The sequence below is a fragment of the Tamandua tetradactyla genome, chromosome 20 (assembly GCF_023851605.1).
Source record: "Tamandua tetradactyla isolate mTamTet1 chromosome 20, mTamTet1.pri, whole genome shotgun sequence".
Lineage (NCBI taxonomy): Eukaryota > Metazoa > Chordata > Mammalia > Pilosa > Myrmecophagidae > Tamandua > Tamandua tetradactyla.
In genome coordinates, this window is record NC_135346.1 from 50,948,438 (window position 1) to 50,973,569 (window position 25,132).

Genomic DNA, 25,132 nt, shown 5'->3' on the forward strand with positions numbered 1-25,132 from the left:
CCTTATCAAAGCCTGAGTATATGTGGTATTTCCTGTTATGCCAGGGTTTTGGCTTTATTTGACTAGCATTTCAGATAAATGCTGGATAAGTGCCATCCCACCCCCCATTTCTATAATCTCCACCAAAGTGCAGGAGTTCTTCACCTTGGTTTTATGGGCTGCCAGTGGCTGATTTATGGAGAAATTTCAGAGGATCCAGCTTTCCTCTGGAATTGCAGAGTTCAGGAGTCCTGCAATCGTGTGTATATGGATGAGCACATTTATGAAAAAAAAAGTGAATATATTTCATTAGATTCTCAGATCCTATGTGGGGTCACTGCACTTGTGTTTTGATAGGCACAAGAGATATTCCATGTATGTATGTCAAATCCAAAACTAATTAAATAATTCCACAGCCCTGCTCTGATTCTTCTCTTTTGGCTTCTGCTGAGCCCCGGAACTCTTGAATGTTTCCCTAGCCTGCTGATCTCCCAGTCTGTTTTTCCAGAAATATTTTCCCAGGTGCTGCATGTTTTGAACACTTGATGCCTATGTACTGTCTGATGCTGGCTTGCTTGCCTTTTTTTTTACGATTTGCCTGACCCCCTTTATTCCTGGTCGTACCATCAGCCTTACAGTCTCATCTCACTGTCATCCCTTCCTGGGGGGAGGGGAGGTCGAAACCATTAATTCATTTCTCTTCTCTTTCTAGTTATGGATATAACAGACATCATCAAGGGGAAAGCAGAGAGTGATGAAGAAAAGCAGCACTTCATTCCTTTTCACCCGTGAGAGCTTTCCCATTTCTTTCCATTCTCTTAAGTGCATGTACCTTTCTCACCAAAGGCAACTTGAATACAGAGTGAGTTGGATCCTTGAGTTAGTGACAGCTAGGCAGGGCCTCCCAAGAAGAGGGCAGGATAAGAAAGATAGCTTCAGTGCCAGGGTACTCGAAACTAACAACCTTTTCGCCCATTCACTTATCAAATGTTATTGATTCAACAGACTTTTATTGGTGACCTGGCAGAGGCCTGGGCCCTGAGTTAGGCATGGGGAAAGAGAGGTGAGAAAGACACACATTGCTCTGCCTCCACTCATCTTATAATCTGATGGAGAATTAAATAAGTAATCCATAAAAGATCAATGGATTAATTATGAGTGTGACAATTATCACACAGCTACGGAAAGCAGCATATCAGGAGCATATAAACAGGAGCTCTACCCTGGTTCTTGGGAAGAGGATGGACAAAATGTCCTTTCCCTGGTATAAAAAAAATCGTCTGTGAGAAAGTAGAGTCCTCAGTTTGAAAAGTTGTCGTACTTCATTACTTCATAGGTAGATTAAGGGGGATGGTTTTTTGATACAGTCAATGAAGTCAGTGACTCTGGTTAAAATATATAATTAAGATTTAGCAGGAGCAGCTAAAGTGTTTGCACCTGGCCGAACAGATATGCACCTTGGGGGCTTGGGAATCCTTATTTTTTTTTTAATAACCTTCCTAAGTGAATGAAAAATGGCTTCTACTTCCAGCTGCAATATTTCCAGACCTCAGAGCCATGTCGCTTTGTGAAAAAGAGAGATATGCCTCTTGATGGCATACGTGTTCTCTGAACTGACACAGATGGACTAACTTCTCATCCCGTGGGGTGTGGAGGGGTTAAATTTCCTGGAGTCCCTTGAACTACTTGTCAGGGGTCCCATTAGTAAGCCATGTAAGCATTTTGTTATCTTTTTTCCTTTTCAGGGTAACAGCTGAGAATGACTTCCTACAAAATCTGCTGGGCAAAGTGACAGCCTCCAAGGGGGACAGTGGAGGCCAAGGTACAGTGCCAAGGTGCAGAGTGGGCTAAGCCTAACTAGGGCTTGGGAGCCCCTGATTCTTAGGCAAACAGACACAAAACCTGAACCCTGAAGAACTTAGCTTTCTTCCCAGAAAGAGTGTTACAAAGAGTGGGAGCACATGATCTCTAGAGATAGAAACCAGATCTGAAGCAAATTGGAGGCATGTCCTAGTGTCCTTCAGGAAAAGAAGAACTGGTGTTTCCTGATTGTCTACTGTGTCAGGCCCTCTCATATGTCATATTGTTTGACCTTGTCCTTACTTTAGTCCAGTGAGACAGATGGTATTATATCCATTTCACAGCAGCCAAGCTTAGAAAGGTTGCATAACTTCACAGAGGCTGACACTGCTAGAAGTAGGCGATGGGGTTCAAACTCAGAGATGTCTTATGCAGAGCCCCTTGGCTTTCTATCTTCCATCCTCCCTCTGGGCTCAGTCACTGCTCTATTGTTGTATGTCTCTGCTCCCACTGGTCTCATCTGGAAAGAAGACCAAGAGGAGGGTTGCTGAGAGGGGTGGAGGAATGGGGGGCCACTTTAAAGAAGTTGGATCTTCATGATGAATGTTCCCTTCTAGGTGTCTGGGTAACCATGAAGATGCTGGTGGGTGACATCATTCAGATCCGCAAGGACTATCCACACCTGGTAGACAGGACCACTGTGGTGGCCAGGAAGCTGGGCTTCCCAGAAATCATCATGCCAGGTGGGACCCAGCTACTCTGGCCTCCCTCTGGAGAGGCCTGGCTTATTTAATCTATTTCTTTTGTAGAGTCAAATCTTTCCTTTCCCACTGTCTTTTTCTTTCTCTCCCTGAAAGTAACCACTGAAAATGATTTTTGTATATAAAAAATTTTCTATGCACACATATTGTAAATGCAAACACATAAATATATACATGCACTTTTTCTCCCACTTTATACATTTTATATACCATTACTTATATACTTTATATGGTATTCTACAACTTGCTTTCTTACTTAATAATTTATCATAGATATCATTTCTATTTTACAACATATAGAACAATTCCATTCTTTCTGGAGCAATATTGTCAAACTTTTATACTTTTAAACTATTTTTATTGTCAGAGAAATTCATGCACAATGTAAAATGTTCAAATATTACTAAAAGGTTTAAAGTGAAATGTTAAAAGCTCCCTGAATTCCACTTTCAAATCTCTCTCTCTAGAAGTAACCACTGCTATTGACATTTTCCAAATGTCTATGCATTTAAAAAATGGCATCATATGATAACACTCTTGTGAAATTTCTCTTACTGTCTTGAACTGGTGACTTGGACTTCTGTCCGTGATTGCACTCATCAATTGACCCCTTCTTGCCACAGTTGCTTGCTGTTCCATTGTGGGCCTGCTTTACTTGAGACTTCAATTCCTTGTGCATTTCTTTGTAGGATTCTCAGTTACCAGCTCCCATTCCCGAAGACCGCTTGACCCTGCCATGGTGTTCTAGGAGATATGAAAAATCACCCTCTTCTGTTTCTATACAGTAAAAGATCTGTGGATGTATATGTTTGGTTGCTACTCATAGGCTAAGATCAATTCAATTGGTGCTTTTCTTTGCCTACCCAGAAGGTGTCACTAGAGGATGAAAATTAAATAATTTTAATGTAGCAAAAAACATGGCCAATTTTGGCCATCCTACCTCCTTTTTGCAAGTGATTTCCTGATGTTACTTTATCCCCTTGTTACCTACTTCTCCAACCTCTCTGATGGGTTAGTAATACATTTCCAAATTCCTCTGCTTTCATTTTTATTAGTAGAAATCAACGTAGGGACACTTCCTCCCACTCTCCCAGTAGTTAGTCACTGTCTGGCTCCTGCTGCGTTTGATTCTAACTCTTGTCTCTCTCCTCTCTCCCTCTGCCTCAGGGGATGTCAGGAACGACATCTACATTACTCTCTTGCAAGGTGACTTTGACAAGTACAACAAGACCACGCAGAGGAATGTGGAAGTCATCATGTGTGTTTGTGCAGAGGATGGCAAAATGCTGCCTGTAAGGGACCCTCCCTTTTCTCTGGGTGACAGGGCATCATTGTCTTGGGTGCCTCTGCTCATAAAGATTTGTTTCTCCTCTCTGGGATTCTGTTCTCTAAATGCTTTGGGACCAGTGCTGACTAATGCGATCTGCCACATCTAAGCTTATTTAGCACAGTAGCTCATAATGAGACCTTGTGTGGTTATTTCTTTACACCAAAGCAATTTTTCAATGTCTGACCCTTTACTTTCTTGACCTCTTCTACTATTTGCTCTGCCTTGGCTTATAGGTTAGCTTTCTGCAGTTAAAATGTTGTTCATTGAAATCTGAAGTAGTTTATTCAGGTAAAATCCAGGCAAGCAAGAGGATCAATGCAGAGACTTGCATTGTTGGTTGGACTTGGGATGCCCTCGAAGCAGATATTCCCAACACTTAATCCAACTCCCTAGTGCTCAGCCAGAAATTCTGGTGGGAAGCCTTATCCTTAAATTGGTCTCCAGGGGACTAGCAGAACGTATTCAAGAATGCAAAGCACATTGCTATAAATATTTATACAACATATGTCCCATACAATATTTGTTATGCATATGTTTACATTTATTTACCTACATTTCTTTTAAGGTTGTCAGCACCATGTCCAGTGTGTAGGAGGGTTTTGCTTCTCAATTTCTCCTTTCAGAGTACTTGGCTGAAAATAAAATCAGCTCTCAGAAGAAATTCCAGCATGGGCAAATCTTCCTTTTAGGTCAAAGTAGGTGAACAGATTGCAAAGTAGGGTTGGCATGTGAATCAGAGAGGCAGGTTAAGTGTGGATAATCCACCCACTCTGCTTTTGTTTTGGGGCCTGGAGCTCAGACTGATTTTGCTGCTTTCTACCTAGGTCAGCTCCTTGGTGAGCTCATTAAGCCTAAGAATAACTGGCATTCTTAGAAGAATCACCATATGCCAGAGATTGTAATAAATGTGATGCATTACCATTATTATCCCCATTTTATAGAAGGGGAAGTGAAACCTCAAGCAAGCGAAGCAACTTGCCCAAGGTCATAAAATTATTATATGGCAGAAATAGGGCTCGAGTCCAGGTTCTAGATCCTTATATTCACTTTTTTAATTCTTCAATTTATTTCCCTTTTAAAAATGAAGCCAATAACCACTTGTATCAAATTCTGGGAATGCTCATAATTACATTTTAAATTTAAAGAAATCCCCACAACTGCATTTCAGCTTGTCAGGACTGGCCCAGTATCTAGTTGTGCCAAATCCAGGTGTTTAAACTTAACCTCGTTTTAGTTGGATTCTGGAACTTTTCTGAAAAATAAGTTTGAGAAACTTTGCTCAAAGGAACACAAACAGCAGAGGATTTTCATCTGAAAGAAAAATTACATTGCATGAATGTATAGACCATTGCTTTGAAGTTATTTTTAATTTAAGTACCTGTTGCTGAGCTCTTTAATCACAGCTTCATTTGGAAACACTGATATGCTTCCCTCCAATGTTGTTGAAGGACAAATTAGAAGGAACAGTTAACAACAACAAAGTAGGTATTTTATCTCGTGTCTGGTCTGAGTGAGCCATTCTTTGCAACCCTTTTGAGTCACACTTGACCAATCTGAACAGGCATGCTTATCAAAGATGAATATATATAAGCAGGTATTCTGGGTGCTGAAATTAAGAGGTAACTGTGGGGCACAATGATAATTTGCAGTTTCATTTATTAGGGAAGTTATGGAGGAGTTCAGTTGACTGACTATTGAAAATTGCAAAGGAAGTCTGTGGGAGGCTTTTCTTTCTCTATTTGCAGAAATAAATATTACTGCCTAATTAAGTGTGAGGCAGTACATCCAGACATTCTTATTTGATACTGGCAGGTTCCTGTATTTCCCTTCCTATTCTAGGTCCATGCCTTTAGCAGAGATGGGACCATAGGGCAGAGAAGTTAGGCCTGCTTTTGGTTCATTTTGGGTTCTGAAGGACCTTGCTCGGGAGGGGGAAGGCACGAAAGGGGGTAGGGCATTGTAGCAGCTTATGGGGTGGGCTCTGGGTTTCGACAAAAGGGATTCAAATGCCAGCCTCCCCTCCTATTACTTGTGTAATCTTGGGAAAATTTATTCATCTATAAGAGAGGAATAATAATCTCTTCTGCTTGGGGTTGCAGGTTAAACAAAATGGTAGGTGTAAAGCACATGGGATACAGTAGATGCTCAAAAGCAGGAAGGAGGGTGACATTCATAGCAGGTGGACCAATTGCAGGGTGAAGCCCTCAGAGGAGAGTGAAGGTGGTCAAATGGGCACTCCAACATGGATGCCTGAAGCAGGTTTCTAGTGATGTTGGCCCCAGAGCTTATCTGCTTTCCTGTCGTCAATCAGCTTACAGGGCAGTATGGTGTTCTGGTTAAGAAGATGACCTCTGGGGCCAGGCAGACAGGCTCAAAGCCTAACTCAACCCCAGATTAGCAAGACGTCCTTGAGCAAGTGACATAACCTATCTAAGCTCCAAATTCTCTATCTGAAAGTGGGAGCAGCAATGGCATCTTATTCTTGTGAATATTCAATGAGGCAATCTGCATACTAGTCATTTATTACATCTAGTCATTATTATTAGGAAGCTATAGTGAGCTCCAAGCTTGATTTCCACCTTGTGGATGCTTTTTTGGCATCTTCCCCGTGGTGTGGCCTGGTTAATGCAGAATGCTTTCTAGCTCTGAGTGCTTTTGCATCCCTGCTATCATTTTTTCCTCATATGAATCCTACGACGTGAACAGGACATGTATTAGGAAACTGTTCATTTGATTATCCTTCCTGTTGAGGTGTCCTGTGCAAAGTTTCAGAACATGTCAGCCTTCAAGCCTTCAGCCTCCCTAATTCCTACTCGGATTTTCTTAAACTGATATGAAGCTTCACTGCACCAACTGGGGGCTCCTCCTATTAATCAGGGGCTGGGGAGTATGTGAAATATGAAAAACTATTGGATAGACCTTGAGATATATGAGGATCCATATTTTCTCTGAAACGAGGCTCAGTCCTAAGTTGTGATGTCCTTTCAACACACTTTGCAATGTTTGATTGTATTTAAGTTTTGAGGCTGAGGTCCACAATTTTAGGACTTTTTTCAGGATAACACTGAGACTACCTTTTCCAGCCTTAGGAAATAAAATAAATTTCTTCACCAGGAGAGTTTTGTGAGATTGGGTTGCCTATGTACAGCAGTTTTACTTTTGCCTGAGAAATATGTGTATTTTCAGGTTTTATAAGCTACATGGGATTGCTGGAGCCTCAGAAACTCTAAGCCCATAAATCTTTGTAGGCTGGAAGGCATATAGATTGTTATAGAAGAAACACTGGTCTAGGACTTAGAGTCTGGGGTTTAGTCCCAGCTCTGCCACTTTTTGAACAAGTGACTTAACCTTTCTAGGCCTCCATTTACTCAGCTATGAAATGGGAATAATAATGGTAGCCATCAGAGGTGATTGTGAGGCTTGGACTAAGAGACATAGTGTGTGTAAAGGGCTTAGACTGATGCCAGACGCAAAGCACCCTCTCAATGTTGAGAGAAAATTTTGGAAGCTTGTTTTTAGTTCATTGTCTTACAATGTTCTGAGTCTTCATCACGTAGATAACCAAAGGGGTTGTATGCCTTCCCTCATTTCCTGCATGTTTACCCTCCCCTGGAGGGAGTTCATGGGTTATCCTTGCTGTTTTAGAGATACATTTTGAAAGGACTCTATGTCCTCATTTTCAAATGGATTCAATTTGGCTGTAAGTATCATCAGCAATATTGAAAGTGAGCACTTCTCTTACAGCTTTAGTAGAAAAGAGGGTACTTTCCAGTGAGAAGGGCAGGGTTCTCCTTCACATAACCTAGTTCTGCTTCTCTGGGGGTTACAGAGGGCCTACCACGTGCCCAGCACTAGTGACCGTCAGCTTGACAGAGTCGATCAAGAACCCATTGGAGAATGCAATGGAATCTGGTGAAGGAATGGCTTTTCTCACTGTAAAAATGGCCAGATGCATGCAGTTTCACATTTTGGGGACCTCAGGGGTTCCAAAACCAATACTGCTGTCTCCAGGTATCCGGAAATCTGAGTTTAAAATCCACCAGTCTGGTAAAATAATCACACCTAGGCCCCTTCCGGCTTACACTAGCTTGAATCTTGTCTTGGGGCCAAACAGCTGTCATAAATAGAGATAGAATTAGGGACTGACATACTCTCTTACAAGATAATACCTTGTTACCCTGTTAGCTCTTTTATGAAACTCTGAGGGTGATTTTATGTCAAAGAATAAACCTGCTATGCAGGTATGCTTGCACTATGCTCACTCTGTCTTCTCTGCTTGGAATGTCCTTCCTGCATTTCTACTTTAGGCTGCCAACTTGAAATCTGAATCTTCCTTCAAGATGTCCAATGGTCACCACCTCCAAGAAGCCTTCCTGGAATCTTCAAGCTGCACTTAAGTGTGTAGTGGCATGTACATTGGTCTGCTATTGTCTCATGTTGCCGAAATGATCTGTCTGCTCATTTAATGTTTCCTTCTCTGTGAGCTTCTTGTGTCAGGTAGATGACATATCCCCATAATCCTGGTGCTTTGCCTAGGCCTGGTACCCAGAAGATGCTCAGTAATTGTGGGATGAGCCAAGCCACTCACCCCTAACCTCTCCACCCTGGTTCCTGGCATGGTTGCATTAGAAATCCATCAGAATGAGTTGCCGCTTGGCTTATCTGAGCCTGTTTGTAAATTTTGTGCACATGCAGATTTAGAAAACAAATAGGATTAATAAGACTGGCAGCATGCAGTAACTCCAGGGCTGGTTACCATTTACAATAAGGCAGACACGTCAGCGCCTGGCGTGCTCCAGTGGTTTCCGGAATGCAAGTAATAGAATTTCTGTAGTTAAGCAGCTGTCACTCCTGAGGCTGGGGATGTTCATGTATAAATCCGTAATGTAGAAGGGCTATGATGGGTACCTGGCAAGAAGGTTGGGGAAAAGCAGGGTTACCTCAGGTCATAAGGCCAGCCTTGGCCTTGGGGTCAGAATTGCTCAAGCACAGAAAATGGCAATTGTGCAATATTTTCTCTCTCCATTTTTCTTGGGTCAGAATACAATTTGCGTGGGAGCTGGGGACAAGCCCATGAATGAATATCGCTCCGTTGTGTACTATCAAGTCAAACAGCCACGTTGGATGGAGACAGTCAAGGTAATAATCATCAAAATTAATAATAACAGCAGACATATATATAGCTCTTATGACACACTAGGCAATAAGTGCTTTATTTAAATTAACTTGTTTTGCACATAACTACCCTATTTGGTTTATACCAATATTACCATTTTACAGATGAGGAAACTGGCAAAGAGAGGGTAAGTAACTTGCCCAGGATCATACTACTAGTAAGTTTCAGAGCTGAGATTTGAACCCTGTCAGCCTAGCTCTGGGTCTGTGCTCTTACTATGGAAGAGGACAAGAAATGAAGTGCTACAATTAGCATTCTTTAACCTTAATTTAAGACCAGTAGAGCAAAGCAGTTATTACATTGGATCTTGGGCCCAAAGAGGCTTTTCTCACATCCTAGCTCTACCATTTGCTAGCTGTTTGACCTTGGTCAAGTCATTCAACTCTTTTGTGCTCCTTATCTGTAAAATGGGAGCAATTGGATGGCTATGGAGAGGAAAGACTAATACATATAACACTGTTAGTGGAAGGAAGTTTGCACTCAATGAATCTTAACCTTATCATACTTGACAGTTTTCTTAGTGTGTAAAACTGAACTGGATTTTGTACTCCTTCAAAACACCCCTCAAATACTTGACCCTTGCCTGTTTTTTTTTTTTACCTACCCCTCTGTAAGGCAGACTAATTTTTACTTTTAGGAAGCTTTGTGCCTGCACTGTGTACTGGGGGGAGGGGCGGGGATGAGGGTAGTGTTGATGGTGGGGGCCTGGGAAGGGAAGGCAGGGCAGGTATTACAGCTCCAAATATGTGATGCAGGATCTACTTCAAGATCATCTTCATATTCTGTGGATAGCTAAGTGGAGCTATATTAAAATAGTGTTCCCTGGTCAAATAAATATGAGAAATTTGGGAACAAAGTCAAAAGACTTCTTTATGGCAGATTCTCAGAACCTTTCAGATGTAATTGTGCTCTGCAGATCTGCAAAAGGAAGAGCATACAGAGTATTTCCCAAACATCATCCACCAAGGAGCATTCTCTCTTTTTTTTTTTCCCCTAGCATCGTATCCCAGGGCTAGTATTCTGTTGAACATATTTAGGGAAGTCCTTGTTCTGATCTAAGCAGGAGATGGGATGGGAGGCTTGCTGGACTGATGTAATTATGAATAAGATGTGAGAATGTATCATGCTTTTCTTCATGCAATGTCCATTCCAATTCTGGGGCCAATTCTGAACACATTTCTGAGGGATATCATATGACAGAATAAGCCTTCTCTAGCTCTGGATTACAGCAGAAGTTGGCATTGAGAAGGGCAAGGAATCCTATAAGGTAACTCTCTGGATCTGAAATAATTCCCTGGAGTTGTCCAGTGTTGTGCCAGGCAGTATAAATGTTGTCTGGTGTGTGAACACCCTGGTTCTCTTGATTACCCTTTATTCATCCTGGGCCTATCAGCATGGGGTTGTCATATTGTTCTCTTGTGAATGGTGTCCAGCCCACCAAGCTATGCCAGCCTACTCTGCATAGATGAGTGACAGGGCTTGTGAACAAATATGAGATTATAAAAGGCCACTTTGTGCTTGGATGATGCCCTCAGGGGAAGCTGCTATAGACAGTCATGGCATTAATCACAAATACTCCATTCTAGATCTTTACACAGAGCAGAAGGGAATGGCCTTCACTGGAAGATAAAACAAATTTGAAATTAATTCAGTGAACAGTGTGGGAATGATCACAACTTCATATATCTCTGCCTTGTGATTAGTGACATTCCTTACTCACTGTGCTCTGTCCTTGAACTCAAGATATATACACGTCTTCATTTTCAATGATAGCTGTTCAAACCCCAGTGTTTCTTTCCTTGTCACATACATTTCTGTTTTATTCAGTGGGTCTCCCTGTACTCATTCTCTTTAAAATGATGACCTGCCCAACTGTGTAGTCAAAAAGTCATTGGACCAGATTGTTTTTTCTCTTCTGTATGTTTTACTGCATCCCGGTTGTGTTTCTTCGTTAGCCTTTATCACATGGCTGTTACAAGTATATGTCACCCACCCTGTGGACCATGAACTCTGTGACTGCTGGGACTTTACCTGACTATCATAGTCTTATGCTCACCATTCAATACACAGGAAAGGAATGAATTGGATTGCAGTTGCCCATGAGGCTCTCAGTTTTTTTGCTCTGTCTGCAATAGTCAGATAACTGGTAGACCTCCTCAAGCTCAAATTTCATGTTCTGGAGGGGAAAATGCCCCCAAAGTATACACCTGTTTGGATTTTAATAGTCATCTGTACAGTATAAACTTGTCCCTTTTTAAAATCAACGTAGTTTCTCAAAGGTAGCTGAGCTCATCTTCTTTGGCCCAAATTGCACATTGCATGGTGAACTGTGAGCCTTTGGGAGGCAGGGGCAGTCTAGAGCCAGTCCTAAAGCATCCCAATAAATGGTACCTGTAGGTAACTTACGGGGCTATGATAGTGGGGTGGCCAACATGTGATTGTTTTAGTTCAATGTCCTTGCAAGAAAAAGATCTGCACGTGTGTGCAACCCAGAATGGGAAAGAGCCCTAAGATTTTCCCATATATTTTTTCCCATGTATTTTTAGATTAAAGCATTTTTATTAATTTGTACAAATAAAAGTCCTCAAGAAACCCCCCTAATGACCATTCTTAATTGGCCAGCACTGTTGCAAATTCCAGAACTCCTGGAGTACGTAAAGGAAATGTTCATTGTTCACTTTGCAGTGCATCAAATGCTGTGCTAAAGTTATGTGACTTCTATATCAACTTGGGGAGATTCATTTTTCCTCACTATAATTTACAAACCTCTTTTCATTGGCTGGGAAGGCAATTTGCCAAATGGATTACATTTGGTACTTTATTTCTCTTCATAGTTAGTTCTTATGTAATTTATTTACAGTTCATCAGGCTTGATGGATGGATAATAAATCAGTGTGCAGCACTCTTAGATAAATGTGATCAGGTTGTCTTTGGAGGATGGGGTGAAGTGGGGAGGGCCATTTACCACTTTGTCTCCTGAGCTCTGGCTTTTGTGTGCTAAGGTGGCTGTCCCTATTGAAGACATGCAGAGGATCCATCTGCGATTCATGTTTCGACATCGGTCCTCTCTGGAATGTGAGTACCCAACCAAATAGCATCTCTGCAGCTCCCCTAATGGGAAAGGTCTGGGATAGCCAGGTGGCCCATCCATCATATTCTGTCCTGACCCCACAATGTTATTTTCAGCTAAAGATAAAGGAGAAAAGAACTTTGCCATGTCCTATGTGAAGTTGATGAAGGAAGATGGGACCACTCTGCATGATGGATGCCATGACTTGGTTGTCCTAAAGGTACCAAAGTTGGAGCTAGCTCTGTAAACCAAGGGTAATAATGGCATCCACACCATATGATGCTGTGACACTTATATAAAAGTAAGGCATGGGAAACACTTAGTGCTGCTCCTGGTGCACAGTGAGGGCTCACTAAATGTCTTCTGTAATTCTTGAATCTTGTGATGCAAAGTACTTAGTTGTTGGTCATTCTGCTTGTTAGGTCCGGGGAACAGGGAAGGTCACCATGACTTGAGCTGTGTAAAATGTGCCACCCCTTCTAGATGTCACCTAACTCCCTTGCTTAAAAACCGTCCACACCAGGACCCAGCGGCGAACTCACAACTCCCTACCTGGAGTTCTGTGAGCTCTGCCTGGGAGTGCAGAAATAAATTCTCTCATTCTATGGTTTCTTGGTCTGCCTCTTCTCTCTTTTGCCTTCAAAACCTTTCACTGCTAAATTCTCTATATGCATTAGCCCATTTAGTCCTCACAGAAATTCTAGGAAGAAAGTAGTAGGATTATCCTCAATTTGCTGTTGAGAAAACTGAGGCTCTAGAGGCCAAGAAATATATCCAAGGTGATACAGACTTGTAAATGGTAGAATGGGGTCTCCTAGATTCCAGGGCTGGAATCAGACATTTGGAGATGTTCAAACTGATTTCCTTAGCTTGCTGGTGAATTTGTGTTAGGATCTCAAAAAATTCATGATGAATTAAAATATTAAAATGGTCTGTCTTGGAATCTTCTCTTTCCTTTTTGCCATTTATGAAGTTCCCAGAGCCTTCGACTGGTTGATCAACCCTTTTCCAATAACGTAACTATGGGTTCTTGTCTAATTTATAGAAAAATAGCCTTCTTTACCAGGTAATGTCTGTTGCTTTCCTGATGGCTTGCCTCTATTTCTGACCCAGCCCACCTTGCAGTTAGCTTTTAACCTGGCCACTGTAAGTTGGGGTAGCGTTGGGCTTGTGTCCCTGGCATGGGGTGGTAACCACAGTATTGTTTCCAGGGGGACAGCAAAAAGATGGAGGATGCCAGTGCTTACTTGACCCTTCCATCTTATCGGCACCATGTGGAAAACAAGGGGACCACCTTGAGCCGAAGCTCCAGCAGTGTTGGGGGGCTCTCTGTCAGCTCCCGGGACGTATTCTCCATTTCCACCCTGGTGTGCTCCACAAAGCTCACTCAGAACGGTAATGAAACCATCAAGAACTTGAGTATGTGTATGTGTGGTGTGTGTGTGTGTGTGTGTGTGTGTGTGCATGTATGTGCATGTGCATGTGTGCTTGAGCAAGCCTGGGGTTGTCCTGGTGTGGGCAATTTAGGCCAGTAAATTCTGCTTCTCTTGAATACATTTTAGTGGGCTTGCTGGGTTTGCTGAAGTGGCGTATGAAACCTCAACTACTACAGGAGAATTTAGAAAAATTGAAGATTGTGGATGGAGAGGAAGTGGTGAAGGTCAGTGGGACTTCATTTTATTTGTCCTCTTATGCCAATGACAGAGTTTTAATTTAATGTGACTTCAGGGGAGATATGAACTGTTGAAGCATATAGGGCAATTTTTTTTTCTCTGACAATGGGAAACACTGTTCCAAGTTGCCATGAGGAAACTTTATTGGGATATCTGGGCACGTGTTGACCCAACAGAAAACTGTGATTTTGCTCACTTTCTGCAAATATATAAGCCTGGGTATAATGCTGCCTCACCTACTTGCCGCTATATGTGATAATATTATGAATATGATATAGCTCACATAGTTGTTACGAGCATTTAAAGTGATGATGTTTAAAAATAAGCACAGTCTCTTACAGATAGAGTACAATAAATAAACCAAAGCATATAAAACATATCTATTGTTTGGTATGAACTTCAATTGTTTATTGAACTTCATATGTTCAAAAACAATAGCAATTAATTACTTTTATTGTTATATGCTATTATAGTAATATGACCCTTTAGTGCTACCCATTTGTTTTTGTTAGAAATAAAAAGTATTCTCGGTTTCCTCTGCTTGGAGAGCATTATATATTAAATATGAGAAAAGGAAAGACACCAGGGTTCACATTTTAAGTGAAACAAGCAGAATACAATGCAAATATCTGATGTATCATTGTGTCTGTTTGGTGGTTGAGAATATAAACTGTCCTGAATGCAGGTCTAATTAAAGCAAACTTCCTTTTCAGCAGTGCGAATTGGGACAAGTGTTTCCCAGCAGTTCTAGTGATCTTACTTTCATTACGAACTTGACACAGCAAGAAACTCTGGGATCAAATATCTTTATGTGGTATCTCTGTGTTTTGAAGGACTATAGAAAATATTGACCCATCTCTTAGGAGGAAGGAGAATCAAGCTTTATTTATTTACCCATGCACGGAGAAGCAGTGGTAGAATTTCCAGATCAATGTTCTAAATGTGTACTATTGACCCACCTACCTGCTTGAATAATGGCAGACAAATTCCCCAGACATATCTTTTATAAGATCTATCTGTTTTGGGATCTTGGAGAGGTCATCTGGGGGAAAATTCCTTCTCTCCCTTTTGCATTAAGTTAATTGTTTTTCTTTTTTCTTTTTAAAAAATCTTTGTTATTGAAATATAATATACATATAGTAAAATATGTACAGAGCATTAATCTTTAAAGTACAGCTCAGTGAATTTTTACACATGTACACACCCATGTACCTACTGCCAAGATCAAGATACTGAACATTTTCCCCATTATATTCCTGCATACCCCTTACTAGTCAATGACTACCTCCTCTCTGGGGCAACCTTATTTTGAATGTCATCCTCCTATGTGGGCTTTTGCCTGCTCTTGACCTTCATTAAAATGGAATATCAAATGATATATATTTTTGTGTTTGACCTATTTCACTCAACAAATTGTCTGTGAGAGTTATCCTCACTGTTGCATGTTGCATGTTGCTTGTTATATCACTGTACAGTATTCAGTAATATGAAATTGCCAGCATATATCCATCCTGTCATCAGTGGACATTTGCGATGCTTCTAGTTTTGGCTTGTTATAACTAAAGCTGCTATGGACCTCTTGAACATGTCTTGTGATGGACGTATGTATTCATTCTTTGGGGTATGTACTTAGGAGAGGGATTTCTGGGTCACCAATACTCTTCCTTAACATGACTTTCACTGTTTGTCCAGTTTCTTCAGGATACTCTGGATGCCCTCTTCAACATCATGATGGAGCATTCTCAAAGTAATGAGTATGACATCCTCGTCTTTGATGCTTTGGTAAGAGAGAGGGGACAGGTGTTTTAGTTGCAACCAGACCAATGAGTGATCTGCTCTTTCCTTTCATTTGTTTCAAGTTCCTTTGAAGCAGGGGGCAGGATTTGTGAAAGGGGAGTTTCAGGTATTAATGTCAAGATTAGCCATGGTTGAATGTACAGTGGGGTTAGATGCTGTGAATGATCTCTGTCTCTCCATGAATGCTGAGAGCTAGTCCCTGGCAAGGTTTTAAAGCATGCAAAATGCTTCTTAAGACTCCTTTCTTCCTTCATATTCTCCGACACCCCAGAGTCATTACATACCTCCTGCCTACCCAGAAGCTTTCATGGTGGTACGCCATCCAGCATACCTGACTTCCCAAATGGTTTCTTCCTCCTCTCTTTGTCACAACTCATGTTTTCCTGGTGTCATGTCAAAATAAGCACAAGAAACACCTTCATTAGGGTATCATTGACCAATAAAGTCATAATGTTTTAACCCCTTGGGTCAGGAGCATTTGTATTTTGAAGAGGCTGCTGGGAAACAACTGGGCCCTAGCCTGGTATTTCCCAAGTGAGTTCCTTGGAACGTTAGCCCTACCAGAAGGATACTCTGTGAAGAAAAGTTTCTCTGATCAAATAACTTGAGGAAGTGCCACACATTGCCTAACCCTATTGGAGATTCACAGTGCACATAAGTTAAATATATAAGATTCTGAAAAGTCCTGCAATAAATAGATAAAATGCAGTTTAATGGTGATAACCTAGAATTTCTCAAATGTATTTTACCATGAAAGCCTTTCATCTTATAGCACCCTACAGTACACTTCATGAAATATTTGTTTTTGGAAGATACTACCTTAATGAATAAGACTAATTCTATATTAGGAAGCTAACTCCTGGAAAAATAGAGAAGTAATTGAGAATTTTAATAGGGTTCAGTTATGCCATGTGAAAATAGCTTCCTTTCCTGGGTTTGCTCTGAAAACACTGATTCCTTGCATCTTTCTCAGATCTACATAATAGGACTCATTGCTGACAGGAAATTCCAGCATTTCAATACTGTTCTAGAGGCTTACATTCAACAGCATTTCAGTGCTACCTTGGCTTACAAGTAAGTAACTGTGCACATAGAGATTTCTCATCCACCTTCTCACTGGCCTGCCAGGATTTCTTAAGCATAAAGAACTTAAGTGCTTTCCATTTGTAACCAGCTTGTATGAGTTTTCCCTTTTCTGATAAATCCCAACCCCTCCCAAATATGCATGGATTATTTAGACATCACTAAAATATGCAAATCTGAAAGTTGGGATGAATATTTTATGGTGGCAGAAGTATATAAAGATGCTCATTCATTCACTTAATCAGTCATTCAACTATCATTTACTGAGGAGCTTACTTGGGTTGGTGCTCAAATTTAAAGATTAGAGAGAAGAAAAGGCACATACCAAGTAGCTCTGAATAGCTTGGTATAGGGTGCTGAGGGTTAAGGATGAGAGATGATGCAAGAAAGGTTGATGGGGGCCAGTTTGTGAAAGGGTATTATAAACCAGACAAAGAGTTTGAAGTCTTCCTGGCCAGTAATAAAGAAATATGGGAATTCCCTGATATTACAAGAGCATTTTCTATAAAAAGAAAAAGCTGAAAAAGACATTATTAGCACAATTATCCCCACTCATAGTTTGACTGTGACTAGTTTTCCTAGTCAAAAGACTTTTTTTCTCACTAGTTTTCCCTTTGCTGGCTTTCTATGGGCAAGGATTACTTTTTCACTCCCTGTAATAAATCTATTTTTTTTTAGCAGAATTATTTTTGTGCTTGCAAACAAGTGAGTGAGCCTGGCCTACCACCTTTGATTGAGTGCCTTATAATTTACTGAGCAAACTAATTACTAAGATGCAGGCTGGAAAGAGATGTATTTTGAAAATATCATCTCTTATTCAGGAAGTTGATGACGGTTCTGAAGACTTACTTGGATACCTCCAGCAGAGGGGAGCAATGTGAACCGATCCTGAGAACTCTGAAGGCTTTAGAATATGTGTTCAAGTTCATTGTTCGGTCGAGGACATTATTTTCTCAGTGAGTAACTATTATTTAAGAGTGATTGAATAGCTTTGCAATTCCTCTGGGATACAGCTATGTATGAATTGTTTAAGAAACTTTTAAAAAATTGTAGCCAGTTGTCAATCAACAACAGTTAGAAAAACCCAACCTAGAGGGTTATGACTATAATAATTGTACTTCAAAGTTCATTTGAAGGGGAAAAAGAAACCTTGTCTATTGGTATGAAGCTAACATCTTGTTGAGTTATGATTCATCCAATAAATGTGATCTGTGATTTGGGGCTTTTCTGTGCTTCATCTAACATTCTTTATTTGATTTCAGATACTGTGAAAACTTTTCAGGAATCTATATTCAGTGATGGAGGGGCTGGGAGTTAGGAGTGCAGAATTCAGGTAGTTTGACATTTATTTGGCTCTAGCAGTCTGTGCATGACAGATGAGCTGATATTTGCAGTTGACTTGTTTGTCCTTGAGATCCTAGTGGCCAAAAAGTGAGCTGAAGTGTTAGAGCACCTAAGAGGTTTGATATTTGATGGTCAGTATCATAGAGATTGGTTGCCTTTTTAAATGTCCTTAGAGATGGAGTCATTTAAATGCTACCTGCAAAAGAATGATTTATGTTCATCCCGACTATAAGACAAAATTTGATAGATGATTTGTTGTGTGTGTGAACAGGATGGATGTGTGTGATGGAAAATAAGAAAAATATATACAAGAAATGTATTGGTCATTATTCTTATTAGTGCAAATGAAGAAAACTCAACTCAAACTGATTTAAGGAGAAATAGGACTTTATTTTATTTCACATTATTGAAAAAGCTAAGGTGTAGATTGGCCTTAGACATTGCTGCATCTAGGGACTCAGTATCATCCGGATAGTCTCTATCTCTTTAGATCTTGACCCTGCTTTCCTTTTTTTTTTCAATTTCACTTGACATGGTGTCTTATCTTTTTTGTGTGTGAAAGTAACATATATACAAAAAAAGCAATAAATTTCAAAGCACATCACAACAATTAGTTGTAGAGCAGATTTCAGAGTTTGTTATGCGTTGCAATTTCACAAGTTTGTTTTTACTTCTAGCTGCTTTTAAAATACTGATGATTAAAGGACATATCAGTATAATGATTTAGCAATCATACTCATTTGTTAAACCCTGCCTTCACTGTATAACGCCAGCATCACCTTTGATCTTTCTCCGCTTTAGGAGTATTTGGTAATACGCATTCTAACTTTTTAATGTTGAAAGGAGCTATTGATAATATGGGATAGCAGGATGGAACTAGTTGATATTCTGGCCCCTCTGCATTTCAGAACTTATCTGGTTCAGGGACCCATCTGGAGGTTGTAGGTTTCTGGAGAGTTACTCTAGTGCATGGAACCTTCGTAGAATCTTATATAATGCCCTAAGTGTTTTTAGGATTGGCTGGAATGGATTTGGTTGGGGGTTGGCAAGTTGTTTTAGGTAGCAATGTCTAACAGAACCTTGCCTAAGAGTGACCTCCAGAGTAGCCTCTCGACTCTATTTGTACTCTCTCAGCCACTGACACCTTATTTGTTACATTTTGGTCAGGATGGCATTGTTGATCTCATGGTGCCAGGGCCAAGTCTCATCCCTGTGGTTCATCTCCCACGCCTCCAGGGAGACTTTCACCCCTTGATGTCATGTCCCACATAGGGGAGAGGGCAATAATATCGCTTGCAAAGTTGGACTTAGAGAGAGAGGCTGCATCTGTGCTATAAAATAGGTCCTCTAGAAGTAACTCTTAGACGTACCTATAGGTAGGCTAAGCAACTCTGCTATAGACATAAGCTTTACAAGAGCAAAGCTCAAGATCAAGGGCTCGGCCTATTGATTTGGGTGTCCCTAATGTTAGACTCAATATCAGGGGTTTCCTCGGTGGTAAAGTTTAATAGTTCCCTATTTTTTCTCCCGTCCCTCAAGGGACTTTGCTGATACTTTTGGATTATCTGTTTAATATGCTATGGGATGTATCCAGACACATTAGGCTATACAGGACTAAAGGCCCCCATTCTTGTTCTGGGCTCCCTGTGTTTGGATTGTTTAAATGATCTATCCAGACAGGCTGTGTAAGATTATGCACAACAGAAAATTTAGAGTCTGGACAAAATAAACCTTTCTTCCTTTGTTCTCAAAAAGTAAATGCAGTTCTGAAATTTAAACAACGTCTTCCTTACCCATGTATTCTGAATTACCTTAATCCCAACCTGTTCCTTATCTCTAAATGCTAGGTTATACATATATAAAACAGGCTCTCAAAATCCAGAAATAACAACGACCACTCCAGACTAAGTGTGACAGCTATAGGAACATACAATCTACACCCCAGTTTCCTTATAAGTATTTTCTAAGTGAGACCATATAATGTTTGCTCTTTTGTTTCTGGCTTAATTTGCCTCATCAAATGTCCCACAGGTTTATTCACAGTGTTGCATGCCTCACAGTTTCATTCCTTTTTGTAGTAGCACAACATTTGATCATGTGTATACACCGTTGTTCACCAATCGAATTCTCAGTCAGTGCATCCTTCAGCCATCTCCGTCCATTGGGCATCATGCATAATATCCAAAGTCAGCAGTCCATCAACACTCTCAATTTTAGATAATTTCCTTGTTCCCAAGAGAAAAATAACCAATAACCATACCCTCACCAAATAGAAAATCCAAACTTTCCCTTCTCTCTTGTCCATACTCCCGTTTTTTTACCCCTGGTGTTGCTGTAGAATTGCTGATGTTTTCCTGTTAAACATATCTGCTTTCCTTTTGTTAGTTACTTTCTGAGACAAGTTTTCCACTATGGAGACCACTTGTGTCTTCAGGCTCATATTCTACCAGTTCTATCAATCATTGGTTCGTTCCCCTGTTATTCCAGCAAAGTCCTATGTTAAGACCTGTCTTGAGTCACATGATAAGGTCTTAATCAAACAGTGTGTTGCCAGGGGCATGAGATATTCAGATTGTGTAGTTGAGGTCACATATTCATGTCTGGAGCTGTGGGATGGGTCAGTCACTTACAGTATGATCTTGCTTTGTTGGAGAGGTGGTTTCCCAAAAAACTGTTGAAGTCTGTTGCTATCATTTTGGTCATGATAATGAATGGGCTATGAAATAAGTAGTTGGGATTATACTAAAACATTCTTTGAGATTTTAAGCGATGAGTATAAAGAGATGGATGTCTTGAACCATGATGCAAATCATATGACATTTAGATTATTCTAAAAGTGAAATATCTGCTTCAATTGCTCTGGTTTGTCGGTTGGTCAAGGCAGATACTATGTCTTTAAGTCTCAGGATGTCCTTTTTCAAGCTCGAGAGATAGCTGTCAATTATTTGAAAACCAGTAGGAGATTCTAGTGATTATTACTGAATGTGTTTCTAAGAGTTGCGTTTCTTGAAGGAGTTCAAGGATACAAACATTGCAATTCCAGATTAGGCAAGGATATCTTATCAGTTTTTTAAGTCAGAACTGTATATCGGTAACAGGAACATCTTTATCACCCATCATCAGATCTCCTTTCCCAGTTCATCTTTTTGGTTTATTTTATTTTTCCCCTTCCTCCCTCTCCCCTCCCCTCTACCTCTCTTACTGTTTTTCTGTTCACTTTATGGGAGCAAAGTACATTTGTACATTTGCTTTTTTCTTTCCTTAAAGCATGTCTTCTTACAGAGCCCTTAACTATTCAATCAGTGTAAATTCAGTGCTACAGGAGTGACTTTCACCTTCTTAAGGGTAGGTTGATTTGTTATTCTTTGCTGTATCACTAGTGCATATGGAACATCATGGCACTCAAAAAGTTCCTTTTGGGTGATGTACATTTTGGGGTCTAAGAGAATGCATTGTGTCAGAAGATTGTCTCTAAAGTAACTGAGGACTAAATTTGAATCCTCTCTAATAAATAGAAATGTAAACTGCCCTGCGGAGGGGTCTAGGACCTCGTGTTGGGGGAAGGTAGGATTTTGTGTCTTGTACATTTTTTAATCTTTAGTGGTATTCTGCTCTCCAGTGGAAACTTGGGGGCATTGAAAAGTGATTGGAGTACTTCCCCATATTAGGGAGCATTTTACTTGGAAAAATAGAAGTTCCGATGCCTTGAGATTTGAAATTTCTAAGCCAGCTGGTGGGAAATTGGAATATAATTATTGCTTTTGGGCTTATTGTATCTGGTATTGTGATTCTGTTTTCTGTCATCCCTTTGTTCTCTTTTCCCATGCACATAATTGTAGCTCATGTATCTCCCATTAATTGTCCCTCTACCATTTTTTTCTTGCTCATAGACATTTGCAAGGGTTAGGTATTTCCTATATTAATATGCAGGATGCAGTAGCATAAGGAAGAAGAAAAGTTGTTGAGAAGGAGTGATTTTTTTTTTTTTATAAACAATTCCCCTTCTAACCTCTCTCCCATCCTCCCTCCCTATTAACCTGTAATTTGCCTTCTATCTCTGTGAATTTGCTATTTCTAGTCATGTCTTATAAGTGATATCATACAATATTTGTCCTTAAATGTCTTGCTTATTTCATCGAGCATAATATTTTCAAGGTCATTCCATGTTGCAGCACATCTCATAACTACATTTTTTCTTATGACCAGATAATATTCCATTGTGTTCATGTACCACATTTTGTTTATCCATTTCATTTGTTTATGGACATTTAGTTGTTTATAACTTTTGCCTATTGTGAATAATGCTGCTGTAAACATTGGTGTCCATGTTGCTGTTTGCAACCCTGTTTTCACTCTCTTTGGGTATATCCATAGAAGTGCAATTGCTGGGTCAAATTATCATTCTATATTTAACTTTTTGAGGAACTTCCCTACTGCTTTCCACAGTGACTACACCTTTTCCTAATATTTCCACAACTTCTCCAACACTTGTTATTTTCCTTTTTTGTGTGTTAATAATAGCCACCCTTGTGACTGTGAAGTGCTATCTCATTGTGGTTTTGATTAGCATTTCTCTAATGACTAATGATATTGAGAGTCTTTTTCATGTGTTTATATGAAGCCTTTATATATCTTCTTTGGAGAAACGTCTATTCAAGTCCTTTGTCTGTTTTTTTTTGTTTGTTTGTTTGTATGCTGTATGGCGGGGGTCACATTTCATTCTTTTTCCATGTGAGGATCCCCTTATTGCAGCACCATTTGCTGAATTTTCTGTTTGTTTTTTCATTTGTTTGTTTACTTGTTTGTTTGTTTTGGGAAGTGCATCCTTTGTCCTTTTTTAAATGGGTTTTTGTTTTTTTTTGTTATTGCATTGTCAAAGTTCTTTATATATTCTTGGTATTAAACCCTTATCCAGTTATTGTTTGCAACTATTTTTTCCCATTCTGTAGGTTGTCTATTCACTTTCTTGATAATTTCTTTGATGAAGAAAAGTTTCAAATTTTAATGAAATCAAATTTATCTTGTTTCTTTTGTTGCTCATGATTTTAGTGCATATCTAAGAATTATTAGTGAATTCCAGTCATGAAGATTTGCTGTTATGGTATCCTCTAAAAATTTTATTGTTGTAGCTCTTATATTTAGGTCCTTGATCCATTTTGAGTTGAATTTTGTATATGGTGTGAGGGCAGGTTCTAACTTCATTCTTCTGCAAGTGGACATCCAGTTTTCCCAGTGCCTCTTGTTGAAGATACTATTCTTACCCCACTGCATGTACTTAGCACACTTACCAGAAATCAACTGATGATATTTTTTTAGGTTTACTCATTTCTATTCATAGCCCACCAGAAATCAACTGATGATATTTTTTTAGGTTTACTCATTTCTATTCATAGCCCACCAGAAATCAATTGATGATATTTTTTTAGGTTTACTCATTTCTATTCATAGCCCCCCAAAAATGAGTTTCCTGTTTATGATGGTTAGGTTTGTAATGGTTAGGTTCTGGTGTCAACTAGGCCAAGTGATGATGCCCAGTTGTCTGGTCAAGCAAGCACTGGCCTGACCCTGACCGTTGCTGCAAGGATATTTTTGTGGCTAGTTGATAAACCAGAAGGCCATTGCAGTTAACTCAAAGATTGCATCTGTGACTGATTACATCTGCAATCAACTAAGGCACATCTCTCACAAATGAGATAATCCAATCAGTTGAAGAGTTTTAAGGAAGAAGAGAGACTTTTTCACTGCCTCTTCAGCCAGTGAACTGTGGAGTTCATCCAGACCCTTCACCAGATCTGCCAGCTTTATAGCCTGCCCTATGGATTTTGGACTCTCCCATTCCCCCTGTTGCATGAGATACCTTTATAAATCTCATATTTACATATATCTCCTGTTGGTTCTGTTTCTCTAGAGACCCTGACTAATACAGCGTGGATACTGAGAGTGGTTCTTGAGAAACAGAATCCGAAACATTGGTTTTTACAATTAGGTTTCTACTCTGATTAGACTCAAAGGCACTAATGACTCTGCTTCCAGTAACCAAGGTGGCACTGACAATCCATGGGGTGAGTTGGCAGGAGAGATTTGCAAAATATCACCATTAGATTCTACTAATTACATGCTTATACAAGGCAAGGTTCTGGGTGAGAACATTTTTGACACTTTTATAGAGTTTTGTGGGCTTAAGAGGTATAATGATGTTTGCTGGCTGTTGTTAGATGTGCTGGATACAGTGATAAGGAAAAGGGACAAACTGAAGGCTTCAAATTTGCAACTTAAGCACTGTATGAATGATGTAAAAGTTTCCATGTTTACCCTGAAAGAAAACCTTATTTCCTATGGTTGCATAATTGAGATCTCTGAAAACCAGACATAGAACCTTGTTGTGCAAGTAGCAAATTTACAACATAAACTAAAATCTCAACCTTGCAGAGTGTCTGCTGTTAAAGTAAGGACTTTGATTGAAAAACAATGGGATCCTGAAACATGGAATAGGGATATACGACTTGATAATGTTGGTGATGGGGAGATGGAATCCTTGGAATCTGCTGAGCCTTTGCTAGATAAACCTGTAATGAACTGCCTTGAGGAAATAGCTTTCTGGCCTCCACTCTGCCCAGAGGAGTCTGCCATCCAAACTTCACCTAACAGGATTAACCTTTCAGTGCCAGCTAACCCTGTAACCACCTCCCTTGGGGAAACAACCCTCACTCCTCTGTTTCGTGCTTTAATCCTGTTTTACCAGATGAAACTGTAGTGGAACGCCCTGAGGTAATTGGCTTGAAAGACACTCCTATTTCTTTTCATGATCCACTCCCACCAATGCTCTTTTCTTCAAGACCTATAACTAGACTAAGTCCCAATAGTCCCTGAAAGGTGAGGTATAAAGTGTGACTCTTGAAGAAGCACACTATACTCCAAAGGAACTGCATGCGTTTTCCAATTTATATAGAAAGAAATCGGGAAATATGTGTGGGGATGGATATTAAGGGTGTGGGATAATGGTGGATGGAATATAAAGTTGGATCAAGCTGAATTTATTGATGTGGGCCTACTAAGCAGAAATTCTGCATGCAGTGTTGTAGCTTGAGAGGTTAGAAAGGGCATTGTGCTTGTTTGAAA

General features: G+C 40.0%; 1 protein-coding gene across 3 annotated transcripts in view; it reads left to right on the forward strand.

Moving 5' to 3' along the window:
• DOCK2 (dedicator of cytokinesis 2) overlaps positions 1-25,132 on the forward strand; it is a 446,749-nt gene that overhangs the window by 69,167 nt on the left and 352,450 nt on the right. For all 3 annotated transcript variants that reach the window (XM_077137614.1, XM_077137615.1, XM_077137616.1), the window contains 12 exons: positions 692-767; positions 1,725-1,801; positions 2,397-2,522; positions 3,708-3,832; positions 8,911-9,009; positions 12,049-12,121; positions 12,233-12,336; positions 13,328-13,511; positions 13,679-13,776; positions 15,482-15,571; positions 16,560-16,660; positions 17,491-17,625. In XM_077137614.1, coding sequence (XP_076993729.1) covers positions 692-767; positions 1,725-1,801; positions 2,397-2,522; positions 3,708-3,832; positions 8,911-9,009; positions 12,049-12,121; positions 12,233-12,336; positions 13,328-13,511; positions 13,679-13,776; positions 15,482-15,571; positions 16,560-16,660; positions 17,491-17,625 — 1,288 coding nt within the window. The remainder of the gene's footprint in view (positions 1-691; positions 768-1,724; positions 1,802-2,396; positions 2,523-3,707; positions 3,833-8,910; positions 9,010-12,048; positions 12,122-12,232; positions 12,337-13,327; positions 13,512-13,678; positions 13,777-15,481; positions 15,572-16,559; positions 16,661-17,490; positions 17,626-25,132) is intronic.